The sequence below is a fragment of the Macaca mulatta genome, chromosome 4, assembly GCF_049350105.2.
Source record: "Macaca mulatta isolate MMU2019108-1 chromosome 4, T2T-MMU8v2.0, whole genome shotgun sequence".
NCBI lineage: Eukaryota > Metazoa > Chordata > Mammalia > Primates > Cercopithecidae > Macaca > Macaca mulatta.
In genome coordinates, this window is record NC_133409.1 from 77305853 (window position 1) to 77330493 (window position 24641).

General features: G+C 44.0%; 1 protein-coding gene across 1 annotated transcript in view; it reads left to right on the forward strand.

Moving 5' to 3' along the window:
• The window catches only part of TULP4 (TUB like protein 4), a 289361-nt gene that overhangs the window by 216589 nt on the left and 48131 nt on the right, over window positions 1-24641 (forward strand). Inside the window, exons 5-7 of the mRNA XM_015137047.3 lie at window positions 9842-10022; window positions 12959-13093; window positions 22371-22537. Of these exons, the coding sequence (XP_014992533.2) occupies window positions 9842-10022; window positions 12959-13093; window positions 22371-22537 (483 nt within the window). The remainder of the gene's footprint in view (window positions 1-9841; window positions 10023-12958; window positions 13094-22370; window positions 22538-24641) is intronic.

Below are 24641 nucleotides of genomic sequence, written 5' to 3' on the forward strand. Positions count from 1 at the left end.
CTCTTCCTCCCTAAGCAGTTCTCACCTCCTCCCAGACCAACTCTCTCCCTCCACCCACCTGGAGCAGCTCTCACCCTCCACCCACCTGGAGCAGCTCACTTCCTCAAAGAGCAGCTCTTACCTCCTTCCAGGAGCCTGCTGGTTTTGAATCCTGATGCACCTGGTCTTTTAAGATTGTGATTGTAGGCACTGCGTAGATTTTATCCCTGCAAAGACTTAAAAAGTCATTTTGAGTAGAGACAGGGTTTCACCGTGTTGGCCAGGCTGGTCTTGAACTCCTGACTTTAGGTGATCTGCCCGCCTCGGCCTCCCAAAACTGCACCCGGCCCAGTTTTATAATGAAAAGTAATTTACAGGCCGGGCACAGTGGCTCATGCCTGTAATCCCAGCACAGAGCAGCTCTCACTCCTTCACAGAGCAGCTCTCTCTTCCTCCCTAAGCAGTTCTTACCTCCTCCCAGAGCAACTCTCTCCCTCCACCCACCCAGAGCAGCTCTCACTTCCTCAAAGAGCAGCTCTCACCTTCCAGGAGCCTGCTGGTTTTGAATCCTGATGCTCAATACAAGAAAAGAACATGGTAATCTGTCACACAAGCTCTTGTAGTGAGTGTTTCTTTTTTAAAAAATAAATCTGTCCTGGTGTGGTGGCTCACACTTCTAATTCCAGCACTTTGGGAGACCGAGGTGGGAGGATCACTGGAGCCCAGGATTGCAAGACCAGCAACATGGCAAAACCCTGTCTCTACAAAAAATGCAAAAATTTTCGGGGTGTGGGGGCACACATGTAGTCTTAGCTACTGGGGAGGCTGAGGGGGGAGGATTGCTTAAGCCCAGGAGGCTGAGGCTACAGTGAGCCATGGTTGTGTCACTGCACTCCAGCCTGGATGACAGAGTGAGACCCTGTCTCAAAAAAAAAAAAAAAAAAAAACCCACAAACCCACTAAAGTAAAACCCCACTGGTCAGCTCCTACACTGAAAACCCTTGCCAGTGACTGGTGAGTACGTTGTAAGTAGGTTAAAGGGCTGGTAGAGTGGAACTGCTGCTGGTAGCTCTTGGGGACTCAACTTTGCAATGAGATTTAGTCTAAGCCAACACAAAGAGTGATCCTTTTTCTTCCCTCCCATCAGATCTGCCCATGACTTTTTAGTAGTGTGAATACTACACAAGGGAAACCCATCTTTATTTTAAACCCTGAACTAAACATATATAGGAATGGTTCTTGTCAAAATCAGCAAGGAGCACAGGAATCACAGTTAGGAGGATGAATTGCTCAGGAAAGAAGTTGGGAGACAGCCTCCCACCCTTCAGGGCTATCTTTATCCAACGATTGATACTGGTTCATTTTTAGTTATTTCTTTTTGCATGTATTTGAGAAATTCTGTCGCGCTTTGTGGAATAAAATACATTTCTTTAGGAGAAACAGGTGCAGCTACTATGTTTGTAGTTTTTCGTTTTGTCAGTGTTTTGGTTGACTGACACGACAGTTAAGATGTCTAGAAATTAAGTCACCCTTTCTTATCTCTGGACTCAGGTGATGAATCACCAGATAGAGCACTCAGTATTAATGAGTTATAAAATATGCTAAATAAAAATGTTTCTTGAGATTTACATTGAGTAAGCCAGGTGCAGTGGCTCATGCCTGTAATCTCAGCACTTTGGGAGGCTGAGGCGGTAGATCACCTTAGGTCAGGAGTTCGAGACCATCCCGGCCAACATGGGGAAACCCCATATCTACTAAAATACAAAATTAGCTGGGCATGATGGCGCACGGCTGTAATCCCAGCTAGTCAGGAGGTCGAGGTAGGAGAATCGCTTGAACCCGAAGGCAGAGGTTACAGTGAGCCAAGATCACACCGCTGCACTCCAGCCCAGGTGACAAGAGTGAAACTCCGTCTAAAAAAAAAATTACGTTAGAAATAAAAGATGAGAGGAATGTATTCATATACACTGGCTCTGGTTACCTTCTTAAAGTCAGTTTCTTGTTAATGCAATGTTAGATTTTCTTCATATATCTTCATCAGTACCACAGCATGATGATGGCCTTGGTTTTGACACAGGGACCTTGCCTGAATGCCACCATTTAGCCAGGTGGTGAACTACAAAATTGATCTTCCTAGGGTTCCACATGGCATTGCTGCTCTACAGCCCCTGCCCTTGACATTGAATATGTCCTTGTATGTGTCAGGAGGGGTGAGATGTGCTGTTTCACATGTGTTCACCACCAGGACAAAGGCTCGCTCCTTCTGGTCAGGACTCTCTGGGCCCTCTTCTCAGCTGGACCTCAACCTTGGCCTCTAAAAACTGCACACTCCCAGCATAAATGGTTTCATCCACACCGTCTTTTTCCTTCCCACACACACACCCTGGAGCAAACACTGGCACAGTTTCTTTTTTTTCTTTTTTTTTTCCTTTTTTCTTTTTTTTTTGTTTTGGAGACAGAGTCTCACCTGTCGCCCAGGCTGGAGTGCAGTGGCGCAATCTCGGCTCACTACAAGCTCTGCCTCCCGGATTCATGTCATTCTCCTGCCTCAGCCTCCCGAGTAACTGGGACTACAGGTGCCCGACACCACACCCGGCTAATTTTTTTGCTATATTTTTTAGTAGAGACGGGGTTTCACCGTGTTGGTCTGGCTGGAACACTGGCACAGTTTCTAACAACTCAAGACTGCGTCCTGAGGATGACTGCTCCAGCTTTCTTACGTTCCTGCCTGGGAGAGAGGCTGCCAAGAGAATCAACTGTTTGATAGGGCCCATCTCCCAGGCTTTGTGAGAGAGTAGGGGCCTAATTTTGATTAGCTCCAGTTAGTAAAGCCAGAGAGCCTAATCACATTAACATCCTCCTTCCAGCTTTTCGATTATTTCTCCTTCCCTGGCTATAGCCTATGTCTCCCTCCTCCTCCCTCATTCTCCCTGCTGCAGCATTTATTATGGATTAAATATTTGTCCTTCCTGCATTAACTCAAGTCCCGTTTGGCTTGTCATTGGCACCGGTCACAAGTGCTGTTGGGTCTGCTTGCACCACTATTCCCCAGCTGCCACTGGTAGCACAGACCAGCAAGTCCTTTCCTCTCTGCTCGTTTGTTGAGAAGTTTATCAGTAGCCATAGGAAAAAATTACTGTTTTCATCATGTTTAGAAGTATATTTCAATGTGTTTTGAAGAGTTGTAAAATTTTGAAATGGGAAGGGATTTGAAGCTGACACTTGGGAGGCAGAATGATGAACCTTACTAAGGCGCTAGGACTCAAAGTAGGATGAGCCTCACTAGCTGACCCCCAGGCCCGATTCTTTGCAAAGGAAAGGATGTTTCCCCAACAGGCTCGGACTACACACCAACAGGCCAAGCAGATTCCAACGTCTCTTGGGGTCTTCTGATCAAAGTACACATGCACCTTCCCAGGCCTCTTGGTGAGTGGCTACCCTGGGCAGTTATGCCTTACTTCACAGAGCTGATATAGGGCTATATTCCTGAAGCATGCCTTTCTTCCTCATTCAGTGTATATTTAGATGTATTTTTAATAGTATATTCACATGGTATAAAATACTAAATGTTCCATAGGACATATGATGAAAGGATCCCTCCTTCTATCCCCAAGCTGACCAGAGGTAATGTGTTTTCAGTTACTTGTGTACCCTGCTGGAGATATTCCAGTTAAATGCTTGTTTTTTTGTTTGTTTGTTTGTTTGTTTTTTGAGATGGAGTTTTGCTCTTGTCCCCCAGGCTCCTGGAGTGCAATGGCGCGATCTCTGCTCACTGCAACCTCCACCTCCTGGGTTCAAGCAATTCTCCTGCCTCAGCCTCCCAGCCAAGTAGCTGTGGTTACAGGTGTCCACCACCATACCCGGCTAATTTTTTTTTTTTTTTTTTTTTGAGACGGAGTTTCGCTCTGTCACCAGGCTGGAGTACAGTGGCACAATCTTGGCTCACTGCAATCTCTGCCTCCTGGGTTCAAGCGATTCTCCTGCCTCTGCCTCCGGAGTAGCTGGGACTATAGGCGCGCGCCACCATGCCCAGCTAATTTTTGTATTTTTAGTAGAGACGGGCTTTCACCATGTTGGTCAGGATGGTCTCGATCTCCTGACCTCATGATCCACCTGCCTTGGCCTCCCAAAGTGCTGGGATTACAGACGTGAGCCACCGTGCCCAGCCAATTTTTTTATTTTTAGTAGAGACGGTGTTTCACCATGTTGGCCAGGCTGGTTTTGAACTCCTGACCTCAAATGATCTGCCCGTCTTGGCCTCCCAAAGTGCTGGGATTACAGTCATGAGCTACCATGCCTGGCCATAAATACATTTTTGTATTGGTCCTGTAGTCAGACTATTCTCTACTCCGACAAATTGATATATGGGTGTGTCTTAGAAGGACGAATAAACTTAAAAATGGAGCCTGAAAGATTTGGAGAAGAATATTCTGGTAATGGGAATCATTTAACATTAAATTTGAGGCCTGAGGCAGAATACCTCCTTCTTTGAAAATCTTTAGACATGGGAGAGTCTCTTATCTTAATGGGTTAGTTTACAAGTGGTCTTTTCTTCAGTGAAGAGATGAGATGACTTCCAAATTATTGTTAGCCTGAAGATTCAGATTTAGGAATGATTGTAATAATCAACTTTGAAATTACATTTCATCTTAAAAAAAAAAAAAAACAAAATAGTCTGTTAATTGAGCAGTTCTGTCATTTACAACTGTCTGATTTCAGTGACTGTTTATTTAGTTGCAAAATATTCAAGTCTGGCCTTGAAGCACATCTGAAGGCCAGTATTCTGAAACCCAACAGGGAGGTCTTAAAAATTTTTTGGCCGGGCACGGTGGCTCACACCTGTAATCCCAGCACTTTGAGGGGCTGAGGCGGGCGGATCACGAGGTCAGGAGATCGAGACCATCCTGGCTAACTTGGTGAAACCCCGTCTCTACTAAAAAATACAAAAAATTAGCTGGGCGTGGTGGCGGGCGCCTGTAGTCCCAGCTACTCAGGAGGCTGAGGCAGGAGAATGGCATGAACCCGGGAGGTGGAGATTGCAGTGAGCCGAGATTGTGCCACTGCACTCCAGCCTGGGCGACAGAGCGGGACTCCATCTCGAAAATAAAAATAAAAATTTTTTTTTTTTTTTTTTTTTTTTTTACTTTAGCCACGTCTCAGAACAAAAAGAGTTCCTTCCAAGGAAAAGGAGGGGCATCATGGCTGTTTTTTCATTTCTCTGTCTGCAGCTACACATGCATGCCACCAGAGGTGCTAAGGTCACTAGGAGGGATTTGTAATCAGTTTTTTAGTGTATTCCCCCAGCCTTCAATCATAAAAGCAAGTAAGTGGGAAAAAGTCACCTCCTTCAGGAACTAGTTCCAATACTACAAATTAAACTCTGTTACAAAAGAGTGAACATTTTTGAAAGCATGTGTTATTGAAGTTGACATTTCCTAACATGGTTTTATTCAACAATTTAGATGTGTAGGGTCCAAAGATAAAGGTACTGATGAGATACCACGGCTTCCAAAATAGAAGTCTTTTCAATGATTTTATATCCTCTCTTCTCCCCCTTTGGTTGTGGCTTGGTTTATTTTAAACTACTGATAATAATTGTGTTTATTTTTAAATAATTGCATCTAAAATAGTTTAGAATGGAGTACATTGAAATAAAGAGATTATATATGGATATCATAATTGCATTGCTGTGGGGGGGGTGTGTGTGTGTGTGTGTGTGTGTCAGTCTTGCTTAGTCACCCAGGCTGGAGTGCATTGGCACAATCGTGGCTCACTGCAGCCTTGAACTCCTGGGCTCTAGTGATCCTCCCGCCTCAGCCTCCCCAGGAGCTAGGACTACAGGTGCTCACCACCATGCCCTGATACATTTTTTTGTTTTTTTGTAGAGGACAAGGTCTCACCTTGTTGACCAGGCTGGTTTCAAACTCCTGGCTTCAAGTGATCCTCCCATCTCAGCTTCGCAAAGTGCTGGGATTATAGGTGTGAGCCACGGTGCCTGGCCGTGTTGCTATTAGAAACTGCCCTGCAGTGAGTATATTCAAGGCTGCAAAGTAAACCGAACCCAGCGAGGCAGCCATTGAACTGGTATGACTTGACCTGTATGTCTCTACTGCTTATTTTGTCCTGGTATATGCATTACAGAGGGAACATTGGCCCTGCCCGTACCTGAAGCCTGCAGTTCATCACAGGAAACAGCAGGAAAATATGGGACAGAAATGTACATGATTCATCCTTGAAAGTGTTTTTTGGGGATAGTTTTATGGGAGGATTTGGGAATTGGTTTATAAAGAAGAAAGGAAGGAGATTGCTCCTTCATTTTTGTAGGAAAACTTGGGCAAATATTTGGGCAAGATGTATTTATATTCATTGAGTCACTGAGTGAATGAGAACCTGGGAGTGCAGACCTGCCCTTGAGATACTTGTGGTTTACTGGCAGACAGGCACACAAAACCAGAACCAAGTTCAGAATGCTGTGGGGGCCATCGTTAGAGCAAGATTGATTCTGTGTGGTGGGGCCCAGAAGCCTTTAAACATGATGTCTGAGCACTGCTGTGAACCAGCTGGTGTACTAGACATTAGAGATAAAGCACAAGCCTCAGTCCTTGCTTGACGCGGTCTGGTTGTGTGTGTGTTGCTCAGGAAAGGATGCAATCATGCGTTTGATCTTAAGCCATGTTGACACTGAGGACCTTTGGCACATCTTTGGGAGATGGCAGGAATGCAGTTACATGTGAAAGTCTGGGGCTCAGGACAAAGGCCTGTGCAGGGAGTCAGCTATGAATGGGATCCTTGAGGCTATGGGTATGATTGTGGTTTCCTAGAGAGAAAAGGACCTAGAGCAGAGCCTGGGGAGCACTAGCACAGAGAATTCTAGAAACAGCACCAGCCCACTCAGAACACATTCATTGCTTGACCAACATTAAGGAGCAGAAGCAGCAGAGATTGATGCACTTGCCATATGTGTATTCATTATTATTAGGCTGTCAATCTTGTTCTTCTGAAGTCCTTTGCTCACATAAGCTTTATCTCATTAAAAGTGATTAGGCGTGAAAAGAAGGTGTATTGGAAGAGATTTTTAAAAATCTGATTTCATATTGTATCACTGTTCTTCAGTTATCTGTGACATACTTGTTCCAAAACAGAGTAATTTCTTCCATCATTGCTTGATGACTAAACTGTCAGTGCTGCTTTTCTCATTTTTTCCAATCTTAATAGTGTTTCTGTCTTCCTGTGGGAGCTGTAGTTGGAATTAATTAATGGTAGTGGATTTGGGGCCTGCCCTTTTTGTTCTGTTTTGCTTTAGTGTGATACTAAACTCTGATAACTTAATCAGACCTTTATTCAGGAATTACATGTATGTACTCTCATCTGTCCTTTCTTCTCTAAAATGGAAAAATGAGTATTAATTCAAAAGACATTTAATGCAGAGGCATTTCCTCCCTTTTGCAAATACTTCTTGTGTTGTACAGCATGATAGGGCCTAGGGAGGTACTGTTGAGCAAAGCTGATGTGGTTCAGGTCTCTGCTTGGGCCGCTATAACAAAATACCACAGACCAAGGGGCTTAAACAACAGACATTGATTTCTCCCAATTCTGGAGTCTGGCAAGCCTAAGATCAAAGCGCCAGCCAATTTGGTTCCTGGTGGAGGCTGACTCCTGGCTTGCCTTCTCCCTGGGTCCTCACATAGCCTTTCCTCAGTGCTTGGGGGTAGCAAGAGCGCTTGCAAGCTCGAGTCTCTCATACTCTTCTTATGTGGACACTAATCCCGTCGTGGGTGCCCTACCCTCTCGACCTTATCTAAACCGAATCATCCCCCAGAGACCTCACCTCCAGATACCATCAACATAGGGAGACAGGCTGCTCATAACCATTCAGTCCATAACAGTCCATCGCCTCAAAAGCTTATAGTGTAACTAGGGGTCAGAAATCACACAATCCCACATAAAGGGATGAGAATAGTGATAAATGTGGCAGTGGGTACAGCTCAGTTAAAGTTTTAAGAAGTCATATTTCGTATTTATTGTCACTGAAAACGGCTCACCAAGCACATTAAACATCTGCCTCTTCCAGGACTTCAGCAGGCCTGTGGCCCATGCTCCAGTGTCTTGATCCCTACACCTGCGTCACGTGAAGGCTTTGTAGACATGCCGTCAGATACTAATTTTTTTCTTGACAGCTAAAATTGCACCTTTTTCTACAATGAATTCCATGGTGTTCCTAGTAGTTATGTCTTTCCAGTAATGAATTAATTGCTGCATCTGGAGGCAAATTGTTTTAGCCTTTTTTAGTGTTCATTCATTAAAATATAGATCATATTTAAAGGAATATTTGATGAACAATTTATTCTAAAATAGCTCTGTGAATTCTGTGAACTTTCTGCAGGCAGTCTCTCAGTCATCAGTATTTATATCCTAAAATTGCCTTTTGCTTGTCACAAACTTTAATGCATTCATTTAGCAATAAATATTTATTGAGTGCCTGCATTGTACACAAAGCTCTGTTAGGTGCCAGGGATATAGCTATGGACTGTCTCTGCCCCCAAGGAGCTTCACATTAAAATCTCAAGCAAAAAGAAGCAAAAAATGGAAAAAACCTTAACCAGGTCTCTCTTTGGGTAAATTCTAGCCTTTCTAGTCAGACAGCCTTGGCTTGATCACTTAATGCCTTTGTCAGGCTACTTGGCCTCTCTGAAGTTGTTTATGTGTTTGTAAAGTGGAGATAACTTGCATGATTGTTACAATGAGATGCTGATGGATAGACAGATCCCATTAGACACAAAAGATGTAAAGTTTTTAATGACAACCAATGCAGAAACTGCAGACATCATCACACAGGGCAGAAGATAATGCAATGTGATGCACCTCGGTGGAGGTCCTGCTGCCCAGGCCCCAGGATTCCTCTCAGGATGTCCCACTGGTGGCACCACCAGTGTTATTGATTGGTTGGTGGCGGCAGGGGGATGTTCAGCAGCTGTGAGGTGCCCCTTTGCCACTGTCATGGAGGGGAGCATCCAGCCTTCCTCTACCCATATCGTTCTTTAGCTCTGGCCATGTACCTATCTGTACTACCCAGCACGCTCCTGAGTGTGTACTCTGAGATGGGTGAAGCCAGGGAAGGTGTCTGAGGAGCAGCCCTCAGCACACTGTGGTAGCAAAAGCCCACCTGGGCCACCCCAGCAAAACTAGTACCTAACTCATGGTTTTGACAGTTAATGAGGCAGAGCTTTCAGCATAGTGTTTAGTGCAAAGTACTTAATATTTTAATACCATTACTACATCCTTAAATTAATTGTAAATTAATACGTTAATACCATTATTATTCTCAGTGAAGTAAAACATTCAACATTGGAAATAAAACATTGTTTCAGGAGGATCTTCTTTTCCAGATATGGTTAGATAACATGCTAACATAACCCAATGTATTTTCTCTTGGGTCAAACATAAACCTAAACTTTTTCTTCTAAATTTGAGAAAATTATAACAACAAATCTCTGCTGCTGCTTCGTTTTCCAGAAAAGTAAATGAATATTTTCCTAACTCCTCTCCTCCAATCAAAAATACAAAGCAAAACCCCTACAAATATTATAACAGTGATTTTGCTGGTATTACTTGAAAACGTCCATGCAATATAATATACTCATTCTGCTGTTAGTCACGTTTCAGTATTAGAAGACTAAAATTCTTGCAGGAATAGCCAGCAGAGGTTCTACTTAACATTTTGTGTCACTGTGCTGTTGTTACTTAACTAGCAATTTTTAGTTCTAAATATATATTATCTTCCTAAAACAAATTGAGGCAACAAGGTGTGCCAGAAACTGACCCTTGCTGCCACTTGGTCAGAGGTCCCCGTCTTGGATTGCAGGTGCTGTTTGGCACAGCTGATGGGCAGGTGATTGTCATGGATTGCCACGGCAGGATGCTGGCCCACGTCCTCCTGCACGAGTCAGACGGCGTCCTCGGCATGTCCTGGAACTACCCAATCTTCCTGGTGGAGGACAGCAGCGAGAGCGACACGGACTCAGATGACTACGCCCCTCCCCAAGGTACTCATTGGCCCTACTTTCCTTGTCACTGACCAGAAGGACAAGGAAGGACGCTGGAGGGGAGTAGACTGATGTAGAGGAAGGACGGTGAAGGACCACAACACATGTGGCACCCGGGCTTCCTGGGAAGAGTTCTCGAGCTGAAATGCAAGATAGGGCTGGCCTCATCTAGATGTGACTGTCTCCCTGCTGTTGTCCCTTTTCTCAGAATCACTGGTCGAATTGATTACACTTAATTCGCTTAGCTTTTCCTAGATATAAAGTGAGACACATGGCTCTTCCTGTGTCCCTGAGATATGGTGGGGCTTAGCTGCTTAGTGACAATAAAGAAAGCTAAAGATGAAAAATTCTGTGCTATTATAATAACTTAATATGTGATATATCCAAATCCCCAATGTTATTAAAGCCTGTGGCTTTAGGTGCATGAGAAAAGGATTTGTTCTGCCATAATGAAGGCCAGCACCTTGGGCAGATAACTCCACATTTCTGTCTATCCTCTTTATTTTGGGCAGAAGCTTTCCTCCTTCTCAGGTCAAAAAGACCTGCTGCCTCTGTGTATACACCACTTGGTGTTGAATACTCTTGGTGGGGATAACTTCAAATTCTAGCCACCTTAACCTCTAGCAGGTCTCCAGAATCAGTGTACAGCACTGCCTACTCTGTTGGCTCTTCACCAGCATCCCATCCTCTGTATCCATCTCTTCTAAAAAAAATTGACATACAATAATTGTACATATTCATGAGGTACATTGTGACAGTTTGATACACATAATATATAGTGATCAGATCATTTTAATTAACATATTCATCATCTCAAACATTTATCATTTCTTTGTGTTGGGAACATTCAATATCCTCGTTCTAGGTATTTGAAACTATATAATATGATAATATGTTATTGTTAACTATAGTCATCCTACAGTGGTATAGAACACTAGGATTTAGCCTTTCTACGTAGCTGTAACCACCTCGTTTTGGGGAGTGGGACTGGCTTCTTGATTAGAAGTGGTCACACTGCCACAGGCTTCTATCCTTAGCCTGGCAGAGCTGTGCTTACACTGCTGTGTGCCCTTCATAGTCAAAGGGTACAGTGGGTGGTTTCTAACCTTTCCTGCCACTGTGGGGTATGTCATCCTGTGAAGGGCTGTTCTGGGGGAAATTATAGAAATTTTCTCCCCCGTCAGTGTCTGCCTCCATTGGAACCTGCAGTATTCTCATGTTGTCTTCTCTTTCCTGCCACAGCACGTTATGCTCCCCAGCAGCAGACACGTGTGTGTACACACACACTCATTCATTCATTCATTTTAGGAGAAGGCATTCACATGTGAAAAACAGTTGTGATTAATGGTAGTGTTTTAGGACCAGTGGCTTGGGGGCTGTTTATGGGTGTTCCTAGCACTCATAAAGCAGTTTAGGAGTTAACCATCCCCTTTCCTAATAGGATATCAGCCTTGAGAGAAGTGTTCGTCATATTTCTACAGCCTCGTAATAGTAAAGTCAGTGTCTTCATCACATGGACTCAGGATACTCTTAGAACTCCTCTTTAGTGGGTCAAATCCAGATTTACTTACCTCCGTTTTATTATTGAAAAAAAAAAAAACAAACAAGGGGCCAGGCACAGTGGCTCACACCTGTAATCCCAGCACTTTGGGAGGCCAAGGCGGGTGGATCATGAGGTCAGGAGATCAAGACCATCCTGGCTAACACACTGAAACTCTGTCTCTACTAAAAATACAATACAAAACAAAACAAAACAAAAATTAGCCGGGTGTGGTGGTGGGCGCCTGTAATCCTAGCTACTCAGGAGGCTGAGGCAGGAGAATGGCATGAACCCAGGAGGTAGACCCTGCAGTGAGAGCCAAGATCGCACCACTGCACTCCAGCCTGGGCAACAGAGTGAGACTCTGTCTCAAAAAAAAAAAAAAAGAAAAAAACACAAGATCCAGAGACCAAGTTTATAAAGCAAGTCCAGAGTAAGTCCAAGAACAGAATTCAGTCCCTGGTTGCTTGCCCTTCTCAGAAGCTCAGAAGCTGAGGGGCAGTTTAGAGGATGACAGGTGACAGGTGTTCGCCTTTCACATACAGCAAGCTTCTTCTTAGTGGCCTAGGGAATTTGAGGGCAGAGGTCGGTATAGTGCAGTGTCATGATGTAAAGCAAAGCAATAGCTGGGCTTCCTGTGCAGACAGAGGGCAGGCCGGCCCGCCTCGATGGCTGCTAAGATGAGCCCAGTGTGGGGTGAAGCCTACAGGAACCTTCTGAAAACCTTGATCTATCTAGGCATCTAGGAAGGGCTTACTTTTGCTTTTTCAAACACCCTGTGAAAGACCAAGTCCATGGTCCATCATGGCCCCTTCTGTAATGTCTGCGTGAGGCTCCAGCGCAGGGTTTTCCTTACGCCGGCTGTGCTCCGCAGGTGCAGCAAGCCTCTATGAGCCACATTTAGCCCAGCCTTCTCTCCAAATATGGGCGGGCCACTGTGGCTGCTTATTTTCTGTAGCATTCAACGGAAGAGGAGTTAGTCTTGAAAAGCAACTTTTTTCATAATTAAGAAAATGTTTTTATCCCTCCTTCTACCATCCCTGGACGTTGTATGACATTAAAATAATTTATGTCTATATAATATCATTAGAACCATGTAACACATTAACATCAAGGTAATAAACTTTCACACATATTCTCACCACTCACCAATTGCCCCTAGGGCTGTGTCTCTAGTGTCCTGCTTCTTACTCACGAATTCTCTGTTAGTGCCCACTGATGGCCCTTGTGTAGTTCCTGAATGATGTTGAATGCTTCATTTAGGTAGCATCCAAATCCAGAGCAGGATCTGCATTGTCAGGCAATTTGTAAGGCACCATGCAAGATTGCAGCTTTGGGAACCTGGATTTGGGTGGTGTGCTTCCCTCCTTTTCACCTGGCACTTGTGTTCCTGCAGATGGTCCAGCAGCGTATCCCATCCCAGTGCAGAACATCAAGCCTCTGCTCACCGTCAGCTTCACCTCAGGAGACATCAGCTTAATGAACAACTACGATGACTTGTCTCCCACGGTCATCCGCTCAGGGCTGAAAGGTACAGAATACTGCACACACCCCAAGCCTGCAGACCAGGCCTGCGTGTGTTTGCTTCAAGGCCGGTCTTGTACACCCTGTGCTTACTGATTCCTGTCCTCTGTGGTGACCCTTTCTGGGCTTCGTGGAGTCTGTTAACTAAAGCGGCTCCCTCTTCGCTCCTTTGCTTATCTGACAAGTCCATACCTAGTCTTATCTCAAAGGGAGATTCCTGACATTCAGTCTTCGTCTTAACCTGCTCTTTTCCTCACTATGACAAGAATGATCCTCTCTCAGGTGTACAAGTGTGTTTGTATCTGACTTACACGTGTCTACACAATAAACGGACTGCAGCACCTGCCATCCCTGAGGGAGCAGATGGTGCACAAACCATCATTTACACAGAAGCCCCTGTGATTTTAAGAACCTGGCAGGCTTATTAAGGAGCTGATCATTGTGTGATAAAGTTACCTTGAAAGACTTGTGGAGGTTCTGCAATTACTAGACTGAGACATTGATGTGAAGGGCAGCAGTCAAGTGCTGATACCTTCCTGATAGATATTATGAGTGTTGTTATCTCAAAAGAAAATCAGTGGGCATAGGCATTTGGAGTGTTGTAAATTTTGCAATTCGAGGCTACTGCTGATGTTGTTGACTCCATTGATGTGAGTTTTGTTTTTTTTTTTTGTTTTTTGTTTTTTGTTTTTTTTTTTTTTGAGACGGAGTCTCGCTCTGCCGTCCAGGCTGGAGTGCAGTGGCCGGATCTCAGCTCACTGCAAGCTCCACCTCCCGGGTTTACGCCATTCTCCTGCCTCAGCCTCCCCAGTAGCTGGGACTACAGGCGCCGCCACCTCGCCCGGCTAGTTTTTTGTATTTTTTTAGTAGAGACGGGGTTTCACCATGTTAGCCAGGATGGTCTCGATCTCCCGACCTCGTGATCCGCCCGTCTCGGCCTCCCAAAGTGCTGGGATTACAGGCTTGAGCCACCGCGCCCGGCCCATTGATGTGAGTTCTATGGAAAAACAATCTGTCTCTTCAGGGTTGAATGGTACAATGTAAAAAGGTTTTAAAATTCAATACCTGGCTGCCTCTGACCCTTGATGTTTAAGGGACCTCCTGTAATCTGAATGAGGATATAGGAGACAAGGCAGGAACTTTGGTATAACTCGCTACTGTCATTCAAAACTGGCCATCAGTCTAGGGAGTCATTACCGTGTGCTGCTGCTGCTGCTTGCCTGAATTATTCAGCAATTACAGGGATGTAAAGTCTAGGCAGGGCATGGTGGCTCACGCCTATAATCCCAGCACTTTGGGAGGCCGAGGTGGACGGATCACGAGGTCAGGAGTTCAAGACCAGCCTGGCCAACATCGTGAAACCCCGTCTCTACTAAAAATACACAAATTAGCTGGGCGTGGTGGCAGATGCCTGTAATCCCAGCTACTTGGGAGGCTGAGGCAGGAGAATTGCTTGAACCTGGGAGGCGGAGGTTGCAGTGATCTGAGATCAAGCCACTGCACTCCAGCCTGGGTGACAGAGCAAGACTCTGTCTCAGAAAAAAAAAAAAAAAAAAATTAGCCAGGTGTGGTGGTGTGTGCCTATAGTCCCAGCTACTTGGGAGGCTGAGGCAGGAGAATCGCTTGAACCTGGGAGGCAGAGGTTACAGTGAGCCGAGACCGCACCATTGCATTCTGACCTGGGCAACAGAGCGAGACTCTGTCTCAAGAAAAATAAAAGGATCAAGTCTATATACGTAACTGTTGGTTGACAAGAATCATACCTGCCTCTGCACCCCCTCAAGTAATTATTCTGTTTTTACACTATAGAATATTTTTGGAAGCATATTACTCACCCTCTTTGGGGCATCCCAATCTACTGTCTCAGGACTGTAATTATAAGGAATTACTTAGGTTGTAAACTCCTGAGGGACATGAATGATGCTGAAGTCCTTTTTATCACACATATGCCCCGGTAGGAGCTGAGTACCTATTTTTTGTGGTGATGATGAACTTAAATTCCTGTGCTTGTCTGTAAATTTTTTTCTGAATGTTCTGTCTTTCATGGAGCTAAAACACAGGGATGTAATTCCTAATGTATTTATAATCCATGCTTAGCCTTTTTCTTTGAAATTCTGTTTTTAAACCTTTAAACCAAATTTATTAATTTTTTGAGAACCTGCCTCTAGTTCTGGAATCCTGAACTTTGTTTCTCTACCAAATATCTGGTGAAGGCTGAACATAATGCAATTACCACTCAGTTCCTTTTTATTCTTTTTTTTTTTTTTTTTTTTTTGAGACAGAGTCTCGCTCTGTCGCCCAGGCTGGAGTGCAGTGGCGCGATCTCGGCTCACTGCAAGCTCCGCCTCCCGGGTTCACGCCATTCTCCTGCCTCAGCCTCCGGAGTAGCTGGGACTACAGGCGCCCGCCACCACGCCCGGCTAATTTCTTTTTGTATTTTTAGTAGAGACGGGGTTTCACCATGTTAGCCAGGATGGTCTCGATCTCCTGACCTCGTGATCCGCCCGCCTCGGCCTCCCAAAGTGCTGGGATTACAGGCTTGAGCCACCGCGCCCGGCCCCTTTTTATTCTTTACAGGGGGAATTTTTCCAATTTTTTGCCACCCTGCTTATGGAAACTTTATTTTTACCCTTTGAATATGCCCAAGGTATTGGAGCAGCATATCTCTTTTTTTTTTTTTTTTGAGATGGAGTTTTGCTCTTGTTGCCCAGGCTGGAGTGCAATGGCACGATCTTGGCTCACTACGACTTCTGCCTCCCAGGTTCGAGTGATTCTTCTGTCTCAGCCTCCTGAGTAGCTGGGATTACAGGCGCATGCCACCGTGCCTGGCTAATTTTTGTATTTTTAGTAGAGACGGGGTTTCATCGTATTGGTCAGGCTGGTCTGGAACTCCTGACCTCAGGTGATCCACCCGCCTCGGCCTCCCAAAGTGCTGGGATTACAGGCATGAGCCACCACACCTGGCCTGGAGCAGCATTTCTAACGTATTGCAACTATATGTGTAATATAGGTAGAAGCACACGTTAGGTAACGGGGAGGTGACCCAAAGTAGCCCTCCCAAATGTGAAAATTTTTTGAGTTTTCTTCTAAAAATACAGGCAAATTTAGCATTTTAATTATTACCTAACTAGATATCTAAATCTAACCTAAAAATGTTTTCAGTTATTTACAGGATGCTTTCAGTGGGGTGCGGTGGCTCACGCCTGTAATCCCAGCATTTTGGGAGGCTGAGGCAGGTGGATTACCTGAGGTCAAGAGTTCAAGACCAGCCTGGCCAACATGGCAAAACCTCATCTCTACTGAAAATACAAAAATTAGCCAGGTGTGGTGGTGCATGCCTGTAATCCTAGCTACTTGGGAGGCTGAGGCAGGAGAATCACTTGAACCCGGGAGGCAGAGGTTGCAGTGTACCGAGATGGCCCCATTGCACTCCAGCCTGGGCAACAGAGCAAAACTCCGTCTCAAAAAAAAATTATTTGCAGGATGCTTTTGTTCTGTGTCTTCCTAGTTTCAGAAAGTTAGATTAAATCGAAATGAGCTGGTGCCATCTAGTAAGTGCTGTAAGGACAGAGGAAAAGCTTCCCTTCTGTCCTCTCTGAAGGTTCCCTGAAATGACTGACAGTAGACAGATTAATAGGAGAAAAGGCATAGAAATGTATTAATGTGAATAAGCATAGGACCCACATAAAATAAGAGACTCCAAGAAAGGCCACATGGTTGGAAGTTTTTATACCCTTTTCATGGGAAGGAGGGAAGTGGGGAGGTGGGTAGGCAATCATGATTTAGTAGTAAGTGATTTCTAGGAGAAATGAAGGGACCCAGGAGGTAGACGTTATCTTGTTAATAATTCTTGGGAACTGAGTGGGACTTGTAAGTTATGGAAAGGTGAAGGGTAGAACTCTGCCTGTGACCAAAGGTTTTGACAACTTTTATTCTCTTCTCTGGTGGTTAAGTCTTTCCTGGTTATTTGGGGAAAGCAGGAGAAGATCAGAAAGTCCTTGGCTCTGAAGCAGCTTCTAAGGCATGCTTGTGCAGCTTGCAGCCTGTGGGCCACAAGCAGCCCAGGACAGCTTTGAATGTGGCCAACACGAATTTGTAAACTTCCTGAAAACACTATGAGATTTTTTGTTTGTTTAAGCTCATCAGCTCCCGTTAGTGTTCGTGTATTTATGCATGGCCCAAGACAATTCTTCTTCCAGTGTGACCCAAAGAAGTCAAAAGATTGGACACCTCTGTTCTAAGGCCTTCCAGTTGCCTTTAATTCAAAATGCTCAGGCCGGGCGCGATGGCTCATGCCTGTAATCCCAGCATTTTGGGAGGCTGAGGTGGGTGTATCACATGGTCAGGAGTTCAAGACTAGCCTGGCCAACATGGTGAAACCCCGTCTCTACTAAAAAACACAAAAATTAGCTGGCCATGGTGGCTTGCGCCTGTAATCCCAGCTATTCAGGAGGCTGAGGTGGGAGAATTGCTTGAACCTGAGAGGCAGAGGTTACAGTGAGCTGAGATCATGCCACTGCACTCCAGCCTGGGTGACAGAGCAAGACTCCATCTCAAGAAAAAAAAAAATGCTTAGTGTACCAAAGCACCATACTTGGGATCTCGTTCTCTGTGCCCTGATAGTGCTGTATGTAGGCAATTTACCTTTTCTCTCTTGGGATCAGAATGTTTTAAGGACTTAGCCTTTACGTGTGGTATGAATAGCAATCATTTTTGTTTTGTAACTTATTTTTTTATCCACTATCTTACGGGCTATGTTGGTAAATATTGGGAAGAGACAACCAGGGTACTGTTGGAGATGGCACATGGCAGTGTTTTTAGCCTAGGGTCATCTGTTCTGTTACAGACAGGTCAGTTACTTGTCTCATAGAGGAAATTAAAAAGGTCTCCAATCCACCTGGTTTTTCTCTGTTACTGTCTCAGAGGAATATCACTAAAGAACTTTTGCAGTGAAGGAAGGTGACTCACAGTATTGTTTTAGTATATCACCAGCACTGGAATTTATGTCCTGTGCAAAAGAATCTAGAATTCCACATAGCTCTTGGTCCCTGCCCAGGCCTTTTCTGCATCATCCAGCACACTTCATTTTCACTGCAGATGTGTCTGTGGGCTCAAACGCCGGGGTGTGGGGAGGGATAGGCTCTGGGTTTGCTTGGCAGTGGTTTGCTGAGGAAGTTCTGCCTTCCTCAGATTCTGTTCCTTCAGAACAGGGACTTCTGTTCATCACGCAATAAGCAGGGAATTATTCATTTTGCTTGGGGTTTTTACCCATTGTTATGACTTCTACTCTTTTCCTGAGTAGAAATAATTCAATTATGAGTTCAGGAATTTTCTGCCCAAGCCAGTTCATCCCTCAGTGGCAAAGCAGGCTCCCAGAGGCACTCATTTCATCCCACACTTGCCTTGAAATTAAAAGCTCCAACCCCTGGACTTTGTTTGTTTTTTTGTTTTGCAGAATTTTCTCTTTTTATCATTTCATTGAGCACGCTGAGAAAATGAGGAGGGAATTTTTGAGGCAGGTAGTTTCAGTCATTGATGCCATCTGCTCCTGCGGGCAGACCTGATAAGATTTGCCCACATCATCCTCATTGAGTACATGCCCCTTTTTTTCGGGCCTTGCAATGAAACATACTTCTTAAAGGGGGAAAAAAAAAGTACCTGTTATTTTATCATCACACACTTTGCTAATTAATTAGTTTCTCTTTCCTCCACCCCCCACTGCTGCATATGCACGTGTGTATGCAAATACACAACATGCGTGTCTAATGACTAATAAAGAGGTGAATCATGCACATGGTAATCTGAGGGAAAAAGGACTGGATAACTGCAGACTCCAAACAGTAGCTGCAATATATATGGTGCTTGATAAGCACATCTTTCTTTTTCTGTTAAAATGTAGCTGCCTCTTTCTGACCCAGTAATACCACACAAGGGCTTCTTGTTAACACAAAAGAACTACATTTTCACTGACTTCATATAACCTTCCAGACTTTTACCAAAAAAGATCCATAAGATTTTCTGGCTAAAGAATAGTGTACGTGTGCTGAATTTCTTTGTGTAAAATCTGTTAGAGACCAAAAACCCACACCCCCCAAAATCGTTGAGAAACATAGATGCTTCCGGAGTACGGGCCTCTTGTGTGCTCCGGAACTCCCCGTTGCCTGTGAGGGTGAGATTAGAGACTCTGGGCCACGAGCTTTAGGAAAAGGGACAAGAGGCCTGCTGAGTAGAGCATTAGTTTGTTCCTTTTAGGTTGTATTCTGAAACAAATTTAAAAATGAGAGATTCAAGCAAAATTACTATGGAAGTCTTGGGCAAAGATACTGGGGATTATTTTTTAAATAAGACAGACATCGTTTACAAAAAGTTTCTGAAACAAAAAAGTTCTGTCCTGACTATATCTAGGCTTCTGTATCCTCCTCTTCTTTATCATAGTGACATGTAGAAATTGAATGAGTATTTTCTTTTACTTTGATTTTCCCACTAATTTCTGAAAATTTTAAATTCCTACCCTAGGAATTCAACTCCTGCAGAAAACTCGCATACTCCTGGCTGACACTGAACAATTCAGGGTTATTCTTTCTTAGTCCCACTGCTGAGTTCTTCCTGCTAGTACTTTATGAGATAGCCAGAATCCCTGGTCACGGCTGTGCCTGTCATGTGGCTCAGGACTGCTTTATGCTAAATCATCAGAGGTGTTCACATATGTTGCTATATCACTTGATGCATGTAGCTCCATAATCGTTGGAACAAGAAATGGCATTATTTGTATAGAATTTAATCTTTTTTGAAAGAGTCATTCACCTCTGCAGATGACAGTAATCTCATTATAACTTTGCATCTGCATTAAAAGAAGTCCTGGCCGGGCGCAGTGGCTCACGCCTGTAATCCCAGCACTTTGGGAGGCCGAGGAGGGTGGATCACCTGAGGTTGGGAAGTTGAAACCAGCCTGACCAACATGGAGAAACCCCATCTCTACTGAAATACAAAATTAGCTGGGCATGGTGGCGCATGCCTGTAATCCCAGCTACTCGGGAGGCTGAGGCAGGAGAATCGCTTGAACCTGGGAGGCAGAGATTGCAGTGAGCTGAGATTGCGCCATCGCACTCCAGCCTGGGCAACAAGAGTGAAACTCTGTCTCAAAAAAAAAAAAGGAAGTGCCTGAGAGTTAACTTGTAAACATTTGGATTCATTCTTGCCTCAGATAGAGCCCATCTCGTAGACAGATGGGGAGTGCCCCAAGTTGCTTGCTGAGTCCCTGAGCAGTCTCCGAAAGCATCATCGTCTAGGTCAACTCTGCAGAGGCAACAACCCACTTTTCTGTTGGGGAAAGCCACCTTGCAATACAATTCAAAAAAATCTTATTTTAAAAATAAATACAAGAATGGTGCGGTTCAGATGAGGAGCTCTGGAAATTTCATGTCATCACCTTTATTTCTACAATATTGCAATGATGCTTCTGTCCTAAGAAGCTTGAGACACCGTCGTCTTTGTTACTACTTTGACTGTTTATGTTAGTGCTTTGCCTTTTGGTTGCCTTGTGTGCCCAAAGCTGCTCTCCAGAGAATGTCATCTCAGTTTCCTGATAACAAGCAGGGTTTTCCCTGAGATGGACCTAGGCATTGAATGCCCAGAGCGCATTTAGTATGTGCACGAATCCTCTAGCTTCCCCCACACCCCCGCCCCGTAAAAGAATCTGATTCACCAGGATGTTTTTGATTCTTTTATGTAATTTTTCATTTCCTGGTTGTGACAGATTTTTTTCCATTTTCTATTCATCTGTAACTGCTTTGGCTCAGCCCTTTGTCTCCCTACTTTCTGCTCTGCAGCTAACTTCATGAGAAAGTCCTGGGTTCCCTGGGTCTGGAAACCTGTCTTGTCCCAGGAGACACACTCCAGTTTTCAACAGAGGTGAAAGAGCCTCAGCCACCTCAGAATGTTATGGTAGCAGCATCAAAATCATGACCATGCATGAATAAGGGGTATTGTAATGTGTGTGCTGATAGAGCCTGGGGACCACTGAATTCTAGCCCCACCTCTGAAATATGTGCTCATCAGGGCAGAGCATTTTCTTTAAGTTCCACCCAGCTTCTCTGCAAAGTGGGCCACTTTGGTTCTAGATTTCAGAGATCTCTGTATAAACCAGATTACGATTTTAGGGTCTTAGGGAGAAAAAAAAATGTCATAAATCTTATTAATACTAATAGCTTTTGTTTTACCAGCAAGAAATAAGTAAATTGCTCACATTGGGATAAGATAAACCTTTTAATAGCTATTTCTTATAGTCACTGAGTAGTTTGTAAGTGGGCATTGAATTTCCAGTGTGGAAATTACGCTGAAAAAACTGTCTCCCAGCAGGGGTATTTTCTTTTCTAAGCCCCACAACATCATCAAATGGCGAATAAGAGTCAGCGTTCTCATATGCTTGTGTGTCCTTTGTGTGAACCTTATCTGCCCAGTAGTGCCCAGAAATCAAAGGAATATAAACTAAAGCTTTGTTTTCGATGTGTTTTTTACTTTTGGCATTTATAAACTCTCTGAGTCATCCCTGGGAGTGGAGGACACGGCAGTGGGACCAGCACTTTATATGAATATACACTCATAGGTTTTATTGTCTTGCTTTCTCTTTAAAGAAAAAGGAAGTTCTACAAGTCTCATTATGGAAATACTGGAATTGGAGATACATATTTAATATGCCAACTTTATTATATCATGATTTCTACCTAATTTGATTGTGTTTCAGGAAACTACAATTTCCATTCATGTGACAAACACCTGTTTTTAATAGAATCCATCTTCTTCAGAGAAATGGGTGGTTGTATTCATGAGCTAAAACATGAATATATGGGCTGGGCACTGTGGCTCACGCCTGTAATCCCAGCACTTTGAGAGGCCGAGGCGGGCAGATCACATGAGGTTGGGAGTTCGAGACCAGCCTGACCAACATGGAGAAATCCCGTCTCTACTAAAAATACAAAATTAGCCGGATGTGGTGGCACACGCCTGTAGTCCCAGCTACTCGGGAGGCTGAGGCAGGAGAATCGCTTGGACCCAGGAAGCAGAGGTTGCAGTGAGCCGAGATCATGCCATTGCACTCCAGCCTGGGCAACGAACGAAACTCCATCTCAAAAAAAAAAAAAAAAAGAAAGAAAAAACCATGAATATATTTTTTGTTACATTTGCTCAGTGTCTGTATTTGTTAAACTACTGAAGACAGTAGCCTTGCTGAGTGACAGTTTAAAGACGGCTGCGTCCTTGTGCTGACCCTCTCTCCTCTGTTTCAGAGGTGGTAGCCCAGTGGTGCACACAGGGGGACTTGCTGGCAGTCGCTGGGATGGAACGGCAGACCCAGCTTGGTGAGCTTCCCAATGGCCCCCTTCTGAAGAGTGCCATGGTCAAGTTCTACAATGTTCGTGGGGAGCACATCTTCACACTGGACACTCTCGTGCAGGTAAGGATGTTCTCTGGAAACAAGTAAATTTTCACCTGTATCTGCTTTCAGGGAGTGGCATCTCTATGTTGGTATTCCCCCAATTTCTGTTAAATACTAGTGAATGGGTTATTATAATTATTGTTGACAAATTTTATTTTCATCTTTTTTTACCTTAGTTAGGTTGTGGTGTTTAAACCAGGAGAAATAAGGGAGAAAGCAGTTTTTGCCTTTTAACCAGCATGCTTTATTCCATTTCCCAGTCAAATGAGCATATAGTGAAGAAGCAGAGTAAGCTGGTGTTTATTATCAGTCTGAAGTAGAAATCGGAAACTTGCAGAAGTGATTGCTGAATCTTCACTTATTCACTTTTAGGAAAGGAAGAGTAATTTTCTTCTCTACTCTTAGTGAGTTCTTAGCAGGACTTTCCGTTACAAAGGACAGATTAACAAGAGAAAAACAAACAGAAGTTTAATAACATGTACATCTCCTGCATACACGGGAGTTAACCCAAAGAAATGAGTAAGTCTTTAGAGCAGCTCAAAAAATTGTCTTAGACTACAGGCTCAAATGCTTCACAGAAACAGAAAGAAGGGTGATGTTCGTTCTGCAGATTTAAGCCAATGCCTTCTCTTTTTTTTTAAGTTTCCAGAAATCCAGTCATCCTTCTCTTCCTGGTGCCGAGAGAGACCGTTACATGTGTAGATTTTCTTTTTTTCTTTTTTTCTTTTTCTTTTTTTTTTTTTTGAGACGGAGTCTCACCAGGCTGAAGAGCAGTGGCGTGGAAATCTCGGCTCACTGCAAGCTCCGTCTCCCGAGTTCACACCATTCTCCTGCCTCAGCCTCCCCAGTAGCTGGGACTATAGGCGCCCGCCACCACACCTGGCTAATTTTTTGTATTTTTACTAGAGACAGGGTTTCACTGTGTTAGCCAGGATGGTCTTGATCTCCTGACCTTGTGATCCGCCCGTCTTGGCCTCCCAAAGTGCTGGGGTTACAGGCATGAGCCACCACACCTGGCCTGCCTTTCCCTTTTAAACTGTTCTTCACTTTGTAGCCACAGTCTTTGTAAAATCACAAGTCAGATCAGTAGCTTCTTACTGTCCTTAGGATAAAGTTAAAAAATTCATTATGCCTTAAAAAGATCACCATAATCTGGTCCTCCATCCTCTCTAGAATTAGCTCTTACCACAGCCAGATTTTCTTTATAGATGTAATTTATCTTACAAAAGGGTAACTCTGAGGAGTTTACCCTGTGTCCTTTTTTTTTTTTTTTTTTTTTTTTTTTTAGATGGAGTTTTGCTCTTGTTGTCCAGACTGGAGTGCAATAGCACCATCTTGGCTCACTGCAACCTCCTCCTCCCGGGTTCAAGCAATTCTCCTGCCTCAGCCTCCTGAATAGCTGGGATTACAGGCACCCGCCACCACGCCCGGCTAATTTTTGTATTTTTTTTAGTAGAGATGGGTTTTTGCCATGTTGGCCAGGCTGGTATTGAACTCCTGACCTCAGGTGATCCACCTGCCTCAGCCTTCCAAAGTGCTGGGATTACAGGTATAAGCCACCACTCCTGGCCTACCCTGTGTCTTTACCCTATGTGTATCTCAAAATAACCAGCTCGAAATTATCCTTATGCCAAAGAGGCAGATTTGTGGTGGCTTATTCTGGTCTCCTACGGTCATATTTGGGAAGCATGTCCTGAAGCCTGCCACACTCTGATTTTGTGTTTGTTACGCCAGTGATGAACCTTTATATTTTAACTAAATTTTTTGTTAAGCAGTAATTTTAAAAGCTTAGAAGTCTTTAAGAAAGTATACACAGATGGGCCCCCTTTCTATTTGTTTTTATTTCCCAGAAATCTTTAGGCCACCTTATGTTTGGGTCAGTTATAGTGGAGGATTATTTCTCAGCAGCGCGTAATAGAGGCATGCCTGGGAGGGAGTTGACAGTGGAGGTGATAATAAACAAGAATCTGTGTCCTAACATTACTCAGCTCATCAGAGAGGCAGGGATAGCAGATATGGGGAAATCTGTAATTAGATGCAGGCATTAAATATTTAAATATATTTTTTCTTTTAATTGTGGTAAAATACATATAACATAAAATTTATCATCTTAACCATTTTT